Consider the following 17,668-nt stretch of genomic DNA (forward strand, 5'->3'; position numbering starts at 1 on the left):
CCTTGGTCTACTGGGCCCACAACCGGAACCCGGGCATGCTGGCACCACCTACCCGGCCGACAGCCTTGTTCCCTGCTGGCATCTCTTCTTCCTTGGCCTCTCCCAGGACTGGGCATAAAGGTCTAGGGTGTGGGACACAGTGGCCTTTCTTGGCCCCTCCCTGGGCAACCACCAGGCTTGGCCGAGGCCAAGAGGGCTGGGTGGGAGGCCATGACATAACTTCATTGGAATGCACTCAACCCCCCTGTCCCCATAGTCTGGGACAGTGTCCCCATGTGGCCCACCTAATGGCAGCCTCTCTCAAGCTCTGTGTCTCTCCCAGAGGCACCATGTCCTTCTTCACATAAAAGCTGACATTTATCAAACAGTTGCCGTGTGCGCTGTGCTAAGCTTCTCTGTGCCTTAACCTCAGCAGTCCCACAGCCCCATGACAGCGCCCGTTAGCATCCCTGCCTGTAGAACAGATGGAGAAACTGAGGCCCAAAGAGGTTACCTACCAAACCCAGGATGCCCGGGCTGGCGGGCAGCAGTCAGGATGGAAACTCAGGTCTGAATCTCCAAAGCCTAAGGCCTCACTAATCTGTACTGCTTCCCAGCCTCGGGGCTCCAGAGCTTCTGGCCCTCAGTTTCTAGAGCTCACTCTGACCCTAACTAGCTACATTCAGCCATTCTCCAGGCTCTGGCAATGCAGGGCTCCTTCCCCTTGCTTCCACGAGATCCTTTGCAGGCCAGAGCATGTGGGGAGATGCTGGAAACTCTAGAGGACTGTGTTCTTGGCGGGGCGGGGGGTGGGGGTGGGGTCTCACATCTAGTCAAGGTTATAGGGCCCCGTCAGCCCTGGAGCAAACTCTGAGCAGAGCTAGGGAGGTGACGGCTGGTTCACATACGACCCCTCCTCCATCTTTGCGGCTCCAGAAAGGAAAGGAGGAAAGGAGGCCCATGTGACGGGCCGCACTCTCAGAAGGGGCCGCTCCACTCCCCTCTCCGGGGCGCCTGGCCCCCCTGCCCCTCACCTGAGAGTCGGAGATTTCTGAGGGCTTCTCGGTCAGGCTGCTGCTCTCTGCCGGGATGAGGTCGTTGTACTTGGTCACGTCCTCGTCGGAGTAGTGGAGGCTGCCCGGGCTGGGCCGGGGAGGAGATCTAAGAGGGAGCGGAAGGGACTCTCAGAGCCAGCCTTTCCCAGAGCTGCCGCTGTGGCTGGAGAGGCCATGGCGGGGCCGGGAAGGGCAGGAGCCCTCGACGGGTCTGTCCCGCGCTGTTGCTCTCTGTGTCTGCTCCTCGGACAGCGGAGCCTTGGGCTGGGGGCCCCTCCGGGGGTGGGAGAGGCTCAGTTGGGATGAACCTCCTGAACCAGCTTCAGGGAAACGGGGAGGGGCAGCACCCCACTCGATCCTCCACTTGTGGTTTCAAGGCCTCGGGCACTGGGATCACTCGGCAGAGCCCCCTGAGACCCCCGAGTCGGAATCCCAGGTGAGGCCGGCGTGCCTGCGCAGACCAGCTCCCCGTGTCACTCTTGAACTCACCAAGGGAGCTTCAGAGGGTTAACGCCAAGGGTCAGGAGAAAAAGGGAAACCACGGCCTTTTCCCTCCTGATCTGCTCAGAGACCAGAAATGAATTCCGGGCGCCAAGTCCTGCTCCACCTTTGACAATCAGCCTTCGAGAAAGTGCGCTGCCTGCTGAGTTAGAGGCCTGGCTCTACCTCACCTGTTCGAACACGCAGCACGAGGCACCGAGCAGCCCACCCGCCATGGGCGCCCAGAGGCTGGAGGCAAGGACCGTGCTTTCCTGAGCCCCCTGAGCTGGGGGTGAGGGCGGTGGGCCGGGCGCCGAGCAGGTGGCTGGGGTCGTTCGTGACTCTGCCCTGTTTGTGCTTTCTCAGGGCCTTGGAGCGGGGGGTGGTCTCATGCCCCGAGATCTGCCCAGGTGTTCTGGAACTGTGGCTCTGAACGCCAGCTGCTCCCCCCCAGGGGCCGGCAGTGCCCTTGCTGCAGAAATGCTCTTCTGAGAACAATCCCGCGGCCTGGGAACAAGTCACAAGCAACCTCCCTGCCACCTCCAACCTCTCGTACTAAATCTGCACTGATTTTCTTCCAAATAACGGAGCTGCCTCCTTAACTACTTACAAATAAAACAGTAACAGCACTGGCTGCAGTCTTGTGTAGACGAGATGGGCAAACATGTGACGTCGGGAGGGGGGAGGAAACGGGGTGCCGGGCTAACACGATCTTGGCCGCAAGTAGGGTGAGTGGAGGCAGGTTGGGGGGGCCGACAGTGTCACCAGGGCTGGGTCAGACTCCCAGAGCCCGAGGCTGGTTTGATGCAAACAGGACTTCTGTGTACACACAGCAGTGTAGGGGGCACGCAGGGGCCGCGGTGTGTGTACTCTGGGGGCGTGAGAAGCAGGCGAGGCCAGGCCGTCTGTGAAACGCCCCCTTGTTCCATGTGGCAGAGCCCCGGAGCCAGCCTGGCGGGGCTGCGGTGGACAGGCCGGGCCCACCACCTCGGCCTCAAATGGCTCTTTCTTTGCAAAGCTAGATCTGGCGGGGGATGAGAGCCGGGCCCGCCGGCCTGCGTGCCCCTCCCTCTGTCCTCCCGAGGAACACACACATGGCCTCTTTCCTCCAGGACCAGACAGAGGGAAGCTTTGTGAGCTGCGCGCCTGGCCGGCGTGCACCTCTGACGAGCTGGGAATGTTAAGAGGGCCGAGGCCAGAGACAGGCGCTCCTGGGCCGCAGCCCCCCAATCTCTCCTGAGCTCCCGGGGGCATAAAACGGCCAGATCACATCAGGTGAGGGTCCGGTGGGCCCCGGCAGCTGCCCTTGCCCTTGGAGGTGCACAGCCCAGCCTGCCACGGGGAGTGGGGTGGGGGGAGGGGGACCCAGGGTTGGAGAGAATTCAGGAGGAAACAGGAACCGGGCGCACCGCCAGCCTGGACCTTTCCTGGTTGGCTGTTCTCAGATGCCGCCCTTTGAGGGCGATGCTGGGAGTGTGGACTTGTGGGGTAAGTAGGAGAAAATTGTTCTAGAAGATGCAGGAGCAGGGACCAGGGGAGAGGGTGTCCACACTCTGAGTGCCCTTTCTTCCCAGAATTGGGAGGAGATGGGCAAGGCGTGAGCAATACCGAGGGGCCTCCCGGTACCTCCGCTCAGGTGTGTCTGCCTAGACCTACCTGTGCTGCGTCCCCCTCACTTTTGGGGCAAAGTAGCTCTCTTGGCTCCTGGACGCCAGGAGCAGCTGGCTCCAAACAGCAGGGGGCTGGCTTGCGAAGTTGTATAAGCCCTTTGCATTTCGCTGGCATTGGCAGAAAGCCTTTGTCGCCACCTCCTTGTGGCGTCTCCCTCACTGCGCTCTCATATTTGGCTCTGGCCCCCAGATCCCGATGTGCCTCCCGGGCCCGGCTGACCATTCCCGGCCCCTGAGCGTGAATGCCCTTTCCGGGACAGGGAGGCCCAGTGGGCCCTGCGTGCCCTGTGCCCTCCCCAAGAGTCCTCCACACCCCGGGCACTGCGGGCCCCCAAACCTCCATCCTCCGGCCACCCCCCGACTCCCAACGCAGAGATCCCTTTACCTGGTGTACAGGCCGTTCTTCCGGCAGAAGGAGTTCTTGACGGAGAGCCTCCGGTTGTTGAGTTCCAGGGCGGGGAAACTGCTTTCATCCAAGCTCATCATCTCCCCATGGCCCAGGGCACCAGACTTGGCATTGTTCCCTGGGTGGGCAGTGGGGGCGGGGGAGACAGCATCCAGTCACTCGGGCCATCCCTTTAGACCGGTGGCCTCCCCTCTCCCGCCTGGCTCTCTTGCTAGAGGGAAGACTAAACCATGACACGGAGACTGTGTGCGGGGGCCCTGGGCCGCCCCGCCCATCAGAGCAGGTGCATCCCTAGGAGGGAGAGAACGCCCAGCCCCCTCAACCTTGCCACAAGGGGAGGCAGGCCCGCGGGAGTCCCGTCCAGCCGGCGGGGCTTGGTGCCAGCTCACCAGAGTCGGTCTTCTTGGCATACGTCTTGCTCTGGCCCCGGATGATGAGCACGAATACCAGCAGCAGGATGAAGATGAGGCCGACGAGGGCAATGACCACCAGGAACCACCACTCCTCGTAGAACGGGTTGGCTTTCTGAGCTGGGACACGGATGGGGGGGGGGGGGTTAAGTCCAGGGTGCTCAGCCCCCTCCTGCCTCCAAACCTCCCGCTCCAGCCGGGACCCCAGCACCTGGCTCTCAGTAGGCTGGGTGCATGCCGTCTCCATGGGGGAGACCCTAAGACACGGTCGACAGGGACAGTTTTAGCTCAGGTGCCCGCTCTCTTCTGTTGTCGGTCAAAGGATGCTTTTAGTTCTGAGGTGCTTCTGGACTCACTGGGAGAGAGTGCTCGTGTTGGTATTGATTAGTGATGTCTGCTGAGGACACAGGAGGGGAAGCAGCCATGTAGTTGCTTCTGGACTCACTGGGAGAGCGTGCTGGGATTGATTAGTGATGTCTGCTGAGGACACAGGAGGGGAAGCAGCCATATAGTTGCTTCTGGACTCACTGGGAGAGAGTGCTGGGATTGATTAGTGATGTCTGCTGAGGACACAGGAGGGGAAAGCGGTCATGTGCTTGTTTCTGGACTCACTGGGAGAGAGTGCTGGGATTGATTAGTGATGTCTGCTGAGGACACAGGAGGGAGAAATGGCCATACACTTGCTAGTTTTCCTTTTTTCTTTTCCTTTCCCCCACCCCCACTCTTGCCACCCACGGCCTAAGGGCTACCTTGGCAGGCAGACCCAGCTCTGTATTGGAAAAGTAGCTGTCTGGCCTGTGGTAGGCCTATGAGAGCTTCTCCCTGGGGGCAGGGCTCAATCTTTCTCTGGTGGCAGAAAGTGGGGGAGAACCAGGAAGGTGGACGTGAGTGGGTCTTTAGAATGCTTCCTCCAGCCAGGGCTCTGCTTCTTTCAAAGCCCCCAGTATCATGCCTTTTTCTTTTTTTTTATGTTTATTTAGTTTTGAGAGAGAGAGAGCGAGCATGCGGGCATGAGTGGGGGAGGGGCAGAGAGAGAGAGGGAGACACAGAATTCGAAGCAGGCTCCAGGCTCTGAGCTGTCAGCACAGAGCCTGATGCAGGGCTCTAACTCACAAGCCACGAGATCATGCCCTGAGCTGAAGTGGGACGCTTAACCGACTGAGCCACCCAGGTGCCCCTCTCACTACCATGCTTTTTGTACCCAGCCCCTTCTGATCCGGGGGCTGCCTGATGAGGGGCTCACTCTACTATTTCCCATGATCTGCTTTTATCAACCCGACAAGGGAGAATGTATATGGGAGGAGGGAGGCAGCCGGGTTTCTGAGACTCACCCAGTGGATGAAAATTTTGAGCTATATTTCTGCCTTGAGAGAAGGGGCCCTGATATTAAAACTTGGTTAGTGACTGGATTTGGGGTCATGGGTTTTGGCATCAGAGTCCTCTGTGAGTCTTCTGAGACATGTTGGATGGGAAGATGAGAGGAAAAGGGGGAGGGATAGGAGTCCTATCCCCCCAACTCTGGGCACTGCTCCCCAGGCTGCTGACTCTGTTTTTGGGGGCGGCTTCCATGGAAACACACAGTTTATGGCCTGGGTGAATCTCCTGGGTGATGAGCTCACAGAAGCTCTCATCTTGGGTCCACTGATTTGTCCACAAGCCCCACTGAGCCTCCTGCCCAGGGCTTCTGGAATCTTTGTAAAGGAACCCCAAAGACGCACCGCCCCAGCTTCCTGTGGATCTCAAAACTAACTCAGGCCCTGGCCCAGGCTCCCTGCCTTGGAGAATCGAGAAGACAATGCCTTTTAGCTCCCACCCCAATGCTGCTGGTGTTATGTTGCCTGCCTCTGTCTTCTTTGCCCAGCACCAGTCTCTGCCACAAGGCTATTCCATGCGGTGCCCTCACCCTGCCCCACAGGCAGTACCTGGCACAGACTGGGAGGGGCTGCTGGGGGTGCCGAAGCCGTAGTCGTTGACGGCGATGACCCGGAAGTCATAGCTCACGCCCGGCTTCAGGATGTCCATGCTGAACGTGTAGGAGGTCACCTCCTTGGGGATGTCTTTGATGAGGATGTCCCATAGCCCCTCGTCTGCAAGCACATCGGGAGGGAGGTGCCCTATGAGGGAGAGCCCCTCCCATCCCACCTGTTCCCCTGAGAGCAGAACCTGTCTGGTCTGTCCCCTCAACACAATCCCAGCAGATGTTTTGACAAAGATGCCTTTTTGGAGTCTCTGACCCTTTGTTCCCTTTATTAAAATATCCGTAAAACATTAAAAAAATGTGTGGTACGCAGAAAATATTGTCACAAGCAACCCAATACCCCCAGCCACAGGAAGAGACTCAGCATCTTAGCCCTTGTGCAGAATAATTCAACTTACCCGTTTTCCGTGTCACTAAAAAGTGCCGGTCAACGTGATTTTAAGTGGCTGCCTAAGCTTTTATCACGTGGGTGTACCCTCCTTTCCTTAACCGGGCCTCTATTTTTCTGACTCCCACCACCCCCCCCCCCCACTTCCTATTCAAAATATACACAGTAGTGGCGTCAGACAAAAAGAAGAGGCTTCTTAGAAGAGCTGGAGGAGGGGTGGGGCTCGCCCGTGAGGGTTTGGTCAAGTTGCGGCGAGGGATGGGACCCATCCTAGGCTGCCTCCTTGCCGAGGAGAAGAGATCTGAGAGAGAGCCCAGAGAAGCTTCAAGGGGCTCTCCACCTGTTCTCTACCCATGTTGTTCCCAACCACCCCATCCTCTGAGCTCCTGACTTTCTTTTCGGACCTGCCCTTTTGTCCATGGCTCTCTGGGTCTTGCCCCCTTGGGACCTAATTCATTTCCACTGCATTCAAAAGGAGCAGTGAGCGTGCTGCCCGCCCAGAAGAACTGTAGACACACTGACGGACAGGCTGGGAAGGGGCCCCGGCCAGAGGCTCCACGCAGGGCCGACGTGGCTGGAACGGCGCCCGGAGAGTCGGCGAGTCCTGCCTGTGCCGGGACAGGGCTGACTTGGTGACCAGACTGTCCGACCACCCTTTTCACAGGGTCCAGGGGTCTGTGGCGGGTTGAGCTCCTAGGTCCTCTGTTCTGTGGCCTGGCAGCCCTGGACGAGCTCCCACCTGCCTCCTGCTCGCACGAGCCTCCCAGCTCCGGCCTGACCCCTCAGTGAGGCACCGTTCCTCCTCGCCGGTTCTGGGCTCCTCTGGGAAGAGCCGCCTGTCGGGTCCATAGGCTACCCCCTACTTCCAGCTTGGCCCTTGCAGGGGCTGACGGAGTCTCTTTCCTTCACCAAACGTGTTACAGATCCACCCACGTCAGGAACTCTAGTGGAGGTACCGTCACCCCCATCGTCGCCGCTGAACTGTGGACCAAGGATGTGCTGGCACTTTCCGAAGCTGCCTTCCGGTCCTACCCGTCCAGATCCCTCCAACTCAGAGGCAGCCGTGAGGCCCCGTCTGCATTCTGCTGTCCTCGCAAAGGCTTGGGGTCCTGAGCGTGGCCTCATTTTCCATCTTCCTTATTTGTTCTGGGCGTCTGCCTCACACACGCACGGTGGCTCTCTCCTGCTAAGGCTAAGCAGTCCCTCCAGGGCAAGGACCACACCTGATTTGTCTCTGCAGCCCAGTGCCCAGCACCCGCATCCTCTAAGAGCTGGCTGGATAACTGAGCACAAACCTTCTTCCCCGACCTTTTCATAGCGTCAGGGGCCCCAATTCCAGTACTGCATGCCTCGAGATCCGAGTATCAGGGTGCAAGTCCCCTCTCCTCCCATGACCTTGAATTCTCTCGTTCACCTTCAATACCAGTCACAGTGACGATCATGACGATGGTGATACCAACACAGCAGCAACATTCATTCCTCATCCGTCAAGCATCGTGGTTCTAAGGGCTTTACTTTTCAGACCCATGGCAATGGCAGGGAGAAGGAAGAACCATCGTCCCCAGGTTACAGATGAAGCAACCGAGGCTGGGAGAGAGCGGAACCCATCTTCCCAAGGTCAGGCTGCCCTAAGTGGCAGAGCCGGTGTTTTGGCCTAGGGCTGTCGGACTCCTCTGGGCACTGAACACCCTCCGGGTATCCCGGATGCTGCTGTTAGAGACCCGCAGCTAATTCAGTGCTGGCTGGGTGGGCTCGTCCGGGACCCCACTGCCCCGCAGAGGCTGGGGGCCTCCCACCTGCTGTGTGACCCACCTTGTTCCACTCTGCACAGAAACAAACAGTGGGGCCGGGCAACGGGGCCTCCAGCCCTGGGAGTCGAATGATGCGCACGGCGGGTCCTACGGGCCAGACACGTTGAGTGCGTCCCTCCCTGCTTTGCTGGTGCCTGGCTGTTCTGGGTTTGCAGAAAGCAGGCATGGTCGGCTGATTCTGTCCAGCAATGCGGCGCAATTCCACCCTGGAGATCAGGAGGACGTGTGGGGAGGTAGGGGTGCGGAGGTGGGGGGTGCTCTCCGGCAGCCACCGGGGGAGGCAGGGCTTTCCCCTTGCCCTCCACCCGCACTCTTTCCTCGCAGCCTTCGACCTCTGTCAGAGCTCCTGGGTTTGGCTCCCAGTCCCGACCCTTCAGGGCTCCCGCCTTGATCCCACCTGTGTGCACCAAATCACAGCCCCCAACCCCGAAACACCGGGTCCCACGCTGGACCACCCAGGGAACGTTGGAAAATGAGCAGGGCGGAAGTCTGGAGCCAACATTCCATAGCCTGGCATGCCGGCTGGCTAACTTGGATGGAAAACATAGGCACGGGCCCGGTCGGGAGAAGCACACGGCCGATTCCTGGCCAACTCAGCAGCCGGCACTGGAGGGCAGGGGAGGGACCATCTGGGGTGGGGAGACAGCCAACCCCGCACACATCTTCCAGCTACACGTTGGATCTCAGTTGCTTAGATGTGATAGCTCTCTGCCACTGCAATTATTAGCAAAAGATTAGGGCAACGAGGAGGTGCTGGCATTAACCATTTGCTGCTGAGATGATTAGCGCTCAGCTACCCGCGGGATTAAGTCTGTCACTGGGACGTTGCGATGCTCCCATTAGAAGTATCAGCCCCGATATGCCTGACTGCCTCCCGTGACGATGATTATTTGCTATTCATGCTGGAGCTGCACAGTCGTGTTTTCCTTTCTTAACTTCAACCGGCTAATCCGCGGACCCCGAACAAGCCTCCAGCTCTTCGCTGGCACTGGCACCTGCGATTAGCGGAAACCTAGCAACGGACAGAGCTGGCGGCGGCCGAGGGCTGGTCTCCTGATGGCTCTGGAAGTTCTTGTGATTCGGTTTCAGGCTTGACAGGAGGGGTCGGTACGGTTACAGGAGTTGCTGAGATACTCAGGATGGCAGAGACAGACCTTAAGGAGGCAGCCAGGGCCCCCGGGGGACAGCCGGCCTCCGTTCGGGCCACTGGTCAGCAGGGTCTCATGTGAGACTCGGCGTTTAACCGAGGCGGGGGACGGGACCAGATGCTTTGCTCCTCTGGCTTCTTGAGTCGGTCCTTACCTGGCCCTAAGTGCTGTTCTCCAGGGGGCCCCTGGGTGTCCCTGACTTAAGCGCGCAAGTCTCCGTTTCCCACTCGCCCCAGGCCACCTCTAGCTTCACCCGGAGCGGCCTAAGTGTCTTCTCAGGAGGACGCACGTGCGCCAGGGGGAGGGGTTCTGGGAGGAGGAGAAAGCGAGGCCTGGGATCTGCTCCGGAGGGAGGCAGGGTGTACCTGATGGCCTGGCCTCTATGACGTAGCGGGTGATGGGCCCTTTGCCGGGGTCTCCGCTGGACCAGTGGATGGCGATGGCGGAGCTGTACCGCACGATGATGGGCACTCCAGGTGGCCCCGGGGCACCTGCAAACAGCATAGGGTGAGCAGGAGGAGGCGTGGCACCCAGCCCCTCCTCCCTGTGCTCTAGCAGGCGGGGCTGGGCAGCGAAACCAAGCGGGGCGGAGTCTCTAGCAACCCTGCAAGTGCCCTAGGAGGCAGGCCGGGGCCTGCCTGACGCAACTGCGTTCTCTGGGTCACCCACACCCCCACGTTCCGATTTCTAGGGCAGGAGAGGTATATCGGGTAATGCCAGAAAGATCCCTGGAGCAGAGTCAGGAGAACTGGGCTCCTTGTTCCGGCCCCAGAGCTCATTACATGGGGGACGTGGGTCAATTTACATAGCCCTCTGGTGCCTCAGTTTCCTCATCTGTAAGGCCCTTTTGGAATGTAAGGCTTGAAGGGATGTGTCCTGGGGGGACAGCAGAGGCGAGTGTGATGATGTAGCAGGCCTTTGGCAAATGAGGGTTGGGTTTTGGGGGCTGAAGGGCTTCCTGACATCTCGTCTCCTTGCCTATCATGGCGATGTCTTCCCTACTTCCTGCCTGAAATCCCCCCCGCCCCGGAGCATTTGCACCCAGGCCAGGCCACAGCAGAGGCTGGGACCGCCGGAGGAGGAAGAAGTGGGCTCTGTTGCTGGCTGTCCTGGGGTGGCAGGTACATCAGGATGGCAGCCTGTCACGTCAGCCACCCGGGCACCGGCCCCAGGAGTCGAAGCAGGAGAGACTTTACTTCTGAAGTAAGAATAGTGAGCCAATCCTACCTATCGAGGGTCCCGAGCCTGTCCTCTCTGAGGGTGCCCTGCCGTTCAGGCCAGTCCCCTGGGCTCTCACTGTCCCCGGTGCCCTGACCTTGTGTGCTGTCCCCTCCATGTCTGTTCCTCACGAGACCCGGAGCCTTGTCTCCCCAGAGCTGGGGACACAGTTGGTGCTTCCTATGCACTTGTGGGGCAGGGGGAGCAAGTTGGTTACTGAGTGGGTGGGTGACCGCTTGGCCGAGTGTCTCCTGTGGATGCCCACAGAGAAGAAGCCTGGAGTCCAGCTCCAGACTGAAGATCCTCCGGACCCAAGGGATCTGGACAGCAGGCCAGGGGCGCAGCCCATGGCCCAGCCCTTGACCTCAGAGGGCCTCACTTCCTTCCTTCCTTCCTTCCTTCCTTCCTTCCTTCCTTCCTCCCTCCCTCCCTTCCTTCTTCCCCTGCGACGTGCATCCTGCCCACAGCACAGGGCAAAGGCAGCTGAGGGGTCAGGGGGTGTGGGACACAGCCCAAGGGGGGCTGTGAAAGGTGGGGTGGGGCTCTCAGGACCCCGAGTTCTCATTCTGCACAGGACAGAACTCAAGGCTGAGAGAAGGAGAGCTGTCCTTAACCTCTTGTACTAGAAGCTTCCAGCACTTCCAGCCACTGCCTGGCCTGGAGGGAAAAGGATGCCTGGAGGCATGTCCTGTCCCCGCGGACCCTTCCTCGCCCACACTCCCCGGGCGCAGCTCAGCTCGGCTTCAGAGGGACCCCCACCGCCTCCTCCAAACTTCCTGCCTCCCCCTCCCCACCCCTGTCTGGGAGCCTTAGGTTAGAACAGTGTGTCCTTCAGCCCTCTCCTGTCCCCGCTGCTCCGCCTCCCTTTGTCCCTGCCAGCTTTCTTCCTGCTTTTGTTTCCCAGGGAAGTTGGCTCAGGTGAAGAGATGGCACAAGAGGGGCCGGGGGCAGGTGAAGGGCAGAGGGGGCGGCTTCCGGCCGCCCGCAGGCCTTGTTCCAAAGGCGGGCAGGAGCCAGCCGGCTTCTCTGCAGAACAAGAGGCGGGGAACCACGAGTGCCCACAAAGAGAAAATGAAGAGGGGCCAGGCCACCCCAGCACGAGAGGACACGCCTGCCTGCCAGGTGAGAGGCGAGGGCAGGAATCCACCTCCAGGCCCAGCTTGCCTCCCAGAGGTTCCCAGGCTGAGCTGGGCAGGGGGCGGGGGCGGGGAGAGGAGGAACACAGAGGGAGGAAGGGGGAGGAGCAAAAGGAGGAGGGGGGATTTCAGGGAAAGTTTGAGATGGGCTGTGCACTTTCTCAGGGAAGGAAGGAGCAGAGGCTGGGCAGTGGCTTTTGTGTATCTCGCATGGGGGACAAGAATCTTGGAGAACCAGACTCAACCACAGCAGGTGCCTGAAAAATTCCCCCAGCCCAAGGAACCTCAGGAGGTGTCACAAACTTAAAAGGAGCCACTCTTCCCTCCCCGCCCCTCCCCGCCCCTCTGCTCTCCCCTCCCCACCCCACCCCTCCCCTCCCAGGCACAGTGCTCAGCCTGGCCTACAACTGCCTTGCTCCTTTCTTCCCCTAACCATGCCAGCCTCTGTCACCTCTGTCTAGGAAGGACAGGCCCCCGTGCCCATGGCCTGGAACCCCCCCCTCCAGGCACAGTGCCCCTCACAGCGCTGGGCAAAGAGCCACCCTCAGCTCTGGTTCCTGTGCAGGTTCCTGGGGTGAATGCTCAGAGGTTCTGATTTCCCGGGCCCAGGAATGTGACTTACTGCAGGCGCCCTGGGGGCCTCTGACATATGTGTCCACGGCTCAGGCCCACTGTCCCTCACACCTGGACACCCAGCCCCTTCCCTTCTCCTCTTCCATAGCTGCCTTGAGAATACGACAAACACTGGTTGGTATTTCCTTGTGTCTGTCCGAATTGCCCCACGAAGTCTTTCTCAATCCCCTCCCTTAACCGTCTCCCTCACCACCCCCTTCTTCTCCGCTAGGCCCCACCCCCATACGCTCTAGGATCATGGCTCTGTCACGTGTCTGCTGTCCCCACTAGACCCCATCTCCCTTGTCTCTGCATCTCCTGGGATCTAGCCCGGCTCTGGACACCCCCTTCTGACTTGGGGGGCTGAATGCTGTGTGGGGGGCAGCACCCCCCTCGTCCGCCCCGTGCTCCCCTACCTTCTCCGGGGCCCGTGGTGACGTTGGCTTCGATCTCCGGCCCGTAGGTGAAGGTCTTGGCTCTGATGCGGAACCTGTAGGTCATCCCCTCTGCCAGGTCCTTCACCTTCAGCCACAGAGGGCTGTTCCCCTTCACGTCCACTGTCACAATCTTACTGACACCTGGGAGGGAAGCACAGCATGTGGGGACAGCAGGGGGGCGGGTGGTGGCCTCAGGGGAGAAGAGCTGTGTGCAATCTGTCCACTGACCAGGCACGGGGTCCTTTGGCATCTGCTGAGAAACGACCCCCCCCATCCTGTTTAACTGAAACGTATTCCAGACGGATCCTACGCTGTGTTTACTCCCCCACGTCGACCTGCCCAGAACTTTAATCCCAAGGATCACCTTTCAGAAAGTGCTTCTGGAAAGACACCACCTGAGTCCAGAGTTGGAGGGGACACACCTCAACCCAGTCCCGGTTTGGCCATATGGCCAGACGATGCCAGACTAAGGAACCGGAAGGCCAGTGCTCACACTGAGCCCCCTGGGTGGGCCAGGCAGAGGCCACTGTGGTGAGAGCCTGTCCCGTCCGCCTGCATCTTGTCCCCATGACCTCTGTCCTCCCCTTCCTGTCCGAGGGAGAGATGGCCCCTTTCCCGGGTCCTGCACCTGACCCCATCTCCTCCTGGGGCCCAGCCCTGCTCCGTGTCCCAGCACACAGGGCGGCTCTGCAGAAGGAACTAGCTGCTGGCGGGCAGGGAGTGCCGGGAAGACTGAGGGTCATTGTTCCCTTGGCTGACCCAGAACTGCCGGCCACTGCGGCCCTCCCAGGGCTCCGCCCCTTGTTCTGGCCCCGCTCTGTAGCCAGGGAAAGGTGAGAGCGAGGTGACCCCACAGGCGGTCACCTCCGGCCACCAGGCCACCACCTGGTAGGCCAGCCACACCCCGAGTCCTCGCTGGGCTCTGGAACGGACCCAGGCAACCAGGGGCAACCTCCTTCCTGCCTCTCTAAGTAGATGGCGGTGACATCCGGGTTCACGCACGTCAGCGTGGGGGTAGAAAGTTGGCAAGTGTCTCTTGTCCACAGTCAGGGTTAGCACGGCCCGGACTGGGAGCCTGGGACGGGGGCAGGGTCCCCACCAGGGCCTGGAGGAAGGGGTGGGGCTCTAAGGACAGCTAGGTGAACAGGGGTCAGGGTGAGGGGAAGACACTTGCACAGCACGGTTCTTGATCTGAGGTTCACAAGCGAACAGGGGTGCAGCGACCCCCCCAAACTCGTGCTTTCCGGGGAGAGGCCCCAAGGCTTTTACCAGATTCTCAAACGGGTTGCTGACCCCATGTGGGGCAAAGACCTATCCGGAGTAAGGTTGACCTCCTAAATTTTTGGGGGGGGGCAGGCACAAGAGGGACCGTCAGGGCCTCCCTCATCTTCCCAGGCCTGACAGCTGCCTGGCCACCGTGGGACCCTGTATCTCTCGCAAGGGGCCCTCCCTTTCCTCCCCACTTCCGTCCACGGATGGGGAAGGAGACGCAAATTCTCTCCTGGGACTCGGGACTCCTAGGTTGCTGCCTGGCTTTGCCCCCGACTTGCTGCGTGGGAAATGCCCTTTCCCTTGCCTGGTCCCAGTTTCTGCCTTTATAAGCCGAGGAGATGCTCACCACACCCAACTCTGTGCAGTAACCCCAAGCCCTTGAAAAGGGAAGGCTGAGGGAGCCACGCTGGGAGGGTCCCCACTCACCATCCACCGGGGTGCAGGGCTCATACACCAGCCGGTAGCCCTCCAGGATGCCGTTGGGGAACTGTGGGGCCTCCCAGGACACGTTCACTGAGGTTGTGGTCAGCTCGCTGAACTTGACCGAGCTGGGAGCACTGGGGGCTGCAGACAGACAGCAAGTGGTTTGCTTCCTCCTCCCACAGACGTTCAAAACCCTGCTAGGCTCTGAGGAACTAGCAGGGGTGATTGGGTCTGGACGCCGGGAAGAGAGAGAGGGCGGGGGGTGGTCATCAGAGGTCATTGGTACCCCCTCCTCTCCCCCACTGACGTTGCTAGCACTCGCTTTCCAATACCAGAGTCCGAGAACTGGGAAGAAAAAGTACTTTCTTTTCCGTAAAGTTGGAGAACTCCGTTTCTTCCTGCTAAGTGGCCCCGGACCCTGGCTGGGAGCTCGGAACACGGCTGTGCTGCACCTCCAGGGTCGCTGTGGGGCCAGGCGATGTCCTGGCTTCCTAGGGCTTGTGCTTCCCCTTCCCTGGTGGAGAAGGCAGGGGCCTTCTGGGCCTCAGAGCATGAGGTGGGCACTGAACAAGAAGATGCCAGCACTGCAGCCACGCGTGGCCTTTCTCCCGTCCCTGGAGCCCCAGGGCTTGTCACCGAGAGACCACACTGTCAGAAGCAGAAAGTCAACCATCCGGAAGAGATGCCTTCTTGGCCTGAGAAGCCTGGAAAGACCCCGAAGACACGGAGTGGGGGGGCCTGTGGGGGACTCTGATGGGGAGGACAGAGGAAGGGGAGGAAGCACAGAGCTGGCTCCAGGCGGGATGACCAGGCTGTCATTGTCCGGTGCCGCCCCCCACCGAGCCTAAGCTAATCTGGACCCTGCTTCCGCTCCAGCTCCAACAGCTCCGGGAGGCAGCCCCAGCCAGCAGCCTTTGAAGGAGGAAGGCCAGCTCAGGGGGCCTTTCCTGCCTCCCCTAGGCGAGAGGGACATGGGTCAGAACACTTTGTCCTGCTGACGGCAGCTTCCAGGCTCTCAGGGGCTCACATCCGGCCCATGACACAGACAGAGAGTGGTCTGGACAAGCAGGCACATGCACACACCAGACCCTTGGGAGCCAGCGGAGGAAAAGGGTTTCTTCGGAGCCACAGCTTGTCCTCAAAGATAATACTTAAGAACTGACTCCACGGTCTGGCGCTCTGTCTCTTTCTTAATTTTTTAAAAATGTTCATTTACTTTTAAGAGAGAGAGAGACAGAGCATGAGCGGAGGAGAGGCAGAGAGAGAGGGAGACACAGAGTCCGAAGCAGGCTCCAGGCTCCGAGCCGTCAGCACAGAGCCCGACGCGGGGCTCCCACTCACGAGCTACGAGATCATGACCTGAGCCGAAGTGGAACACTCAACCCACTGAGCCACCCAGGCACCCCTGGCTCCCTCTTTAAGAGAGAGGTGATTGGGGCGCCTGGGTGGCTCAGTCGGTTGAGCATCCCACTTCGGCTCAGGTCATGATCTCGTAGCTCGTGAGTGGGAGCCCCGCGTCGGGCTCTGTGCTGACGGCTCGGAGCCTGGAGCCTGCTTCGGACTCTGTGTCTCCCTCTCTCTCTGTCTCTCCTCCGCTCATGCTCTGTCTCTCTGTGTCAAAAATAAAATAAACATTAAAAAAAAGAGAGAGAGAGACACTTTATAGCACAGGAAGCAGCAGGTTGGGAAAGATGCTTCAAGGTGGGCAGGGGTAGGGGGTTGCGGAGCGGGCAGGACAAAAGGCTTGTATTCAAACCCACAAGGAGACAGGTTAAGGACAGGCAAAGGAGGCTGCCAAGCAATGAAGACAGCCCAGGACAGCTCACCTGGCCTGGCCTCGAGCCTCTGCTTCCCCACAGACCAGCCAGGGGTTCCTGGGCAAAAAGCATCACTTCCCAGGCCACCCCTCCTCACTGTGAAAGGGGGGTAGCACCAGCCCTGCCCGCCCTGGGGCTTCTGGACCCGAGACCTGCCTTTGGACACTGTATATAGGCCCAGCACTGCACGTGCAGGCAGCAGGGTTCTCACCATCCCCGTCTTCTCAGCCCTGTCCCACCGTCCAGCCTCCTAACTGGCCTCCCTGACGCCCTCCCCTCCCCTCCATCACTCTGTCTTCTGCACAGCAGTCAGGATGATCTTTTAAAAACATAAACCAGATCCTATTGCCCAACGGCTTAAACCCACCAATGACCCCCCAGCGCACTTAGAATCCGTCCCAGGCTTCCTTCTAAGCGTCCCCCCTGCCCCCACCATCCTGTCCGGGCCATTTTCTCTCATGCCACCTGGCTTCCAGTTCCTCTAATCCCTCCAGCCTCCTGGGCCTTTGCACCTGTTGTTTCCTATGCCCGGAACCCCTCCTCCAGAGCTTCCCACGCTGGTCCCTTCTCCATCAACTCTCAGCCCTGACGTCAGCCCTCAGAGGCCTCTGCAGGCAGACCGGTTCAAGGCCACCTGTCTGCCTCGGTCCCCGTCCTGCTGCCGCTCGTGCTCAGTGCCACCCGAGGCCAATCATCTAGATACGTGTTTATGATCTGTCTTACTCCTTAGGGTGAGGATCTCGTTGGTGTCCTTTACTGTCGGGAAGCACCTAGCACAGTGCGGGGCCGCAGAAAATGCCCAAGAAATACGTGTAGCCCGAACGAAGCCGGGGCCATATAAGAACATGGCATGAGGCAGAGATGGGCTGGCAGGCTACAAGATGTGGGGAGGGCAGGGGACATCGGGGGGCTCCCTCCAAGGCTCTTTGGGGACAGCCTCTCTCTTCTGAGCACTCTCACCCAGGCCTCTCTTCTTGGGCTGTGCTCTCACACGCTGGAGGCCGTCTCCAGGTGGGCTCTCCCCCCACGCCCCTCCCCTCTGGCCCCTCTCCCCTACCTGCTTGCTGGGTCTGGCCCCGGGTGGGGGTACTCCGAGGCCCATCTCCCGCAGCGTTGAAGGCCGCCACGCTGACCATGTAGGCAGTGTAGCCGGTCAGATTCTTGAGCTTTACGCCGTTCTCGGCCAGGAAAAGCGTCTTCACCCGCTCGGTGACGTTGCGCCGTTGAGCTTGAGCCTCCCAGAAATAAATCTGTGGGCACAGCCAGTCGTGGGAGTGAGGTGGACACATTCGCCTCTCCTCCTGCCCCTTTCGTCCACACCATCCACACACCCCGGACAGCGGGTGTGAGTCACCCAGTCAGTACAGAAGCACTTAAGAGCTGTTTTAGAGGCCCTTCCAGAACCTTCCTTTTCACAGCTAATACTTC

General features: G+C 60.0%; 1 protein-coding gene across 1 annotated transcript in view; it reads right to left on the reverse strand.

The window, feature by feature from the left end:
- SDK2 (sidekick cell adhesion molecule 2) overlaps positions 1-17,668 on the reverse strand; it is a 266,290-nt gene that overhangs the window by 12,734 nt on the left and 235,888 nt on the right. The window contains 8 exon segments of the mRNA XM_045489616.1: positions 1,014-1,140; positions 3,570-3,708; positions 3,980-4,120; positions 5,923-6,087; positions 9,691-9,816; positions 12,708-12,869; positions 14,427-14,564; positions 17,298-17,490. Of these exon segments, the coding sequence (XP_045345572.1) occupies positions 1,014-1,140; positions 3,570-3,708; positions 3,980-4,120; positions 5,923-6,087; positions 9,691-9,816; positions 12,708-12,869; positions 14,427-14,564; positions 17,298-17,490 (1,191 nt within the window).

This window comes from Leopardus geoffroyi, chromosome E1, assembly GCF_018350155.1.
Source record: "Leopardus geoffroyi isolate Oge1 chromosome E1, O.geoffroyi_Oge1_pat1.0, whole genome shotgun sequence".
Classification (NCBI taxonomy): Eukaryota; Metazoa; Chordata; class Mammalia; order Carnivora; family Felidae; genus Leopardus; species Leopardus geoffroyi.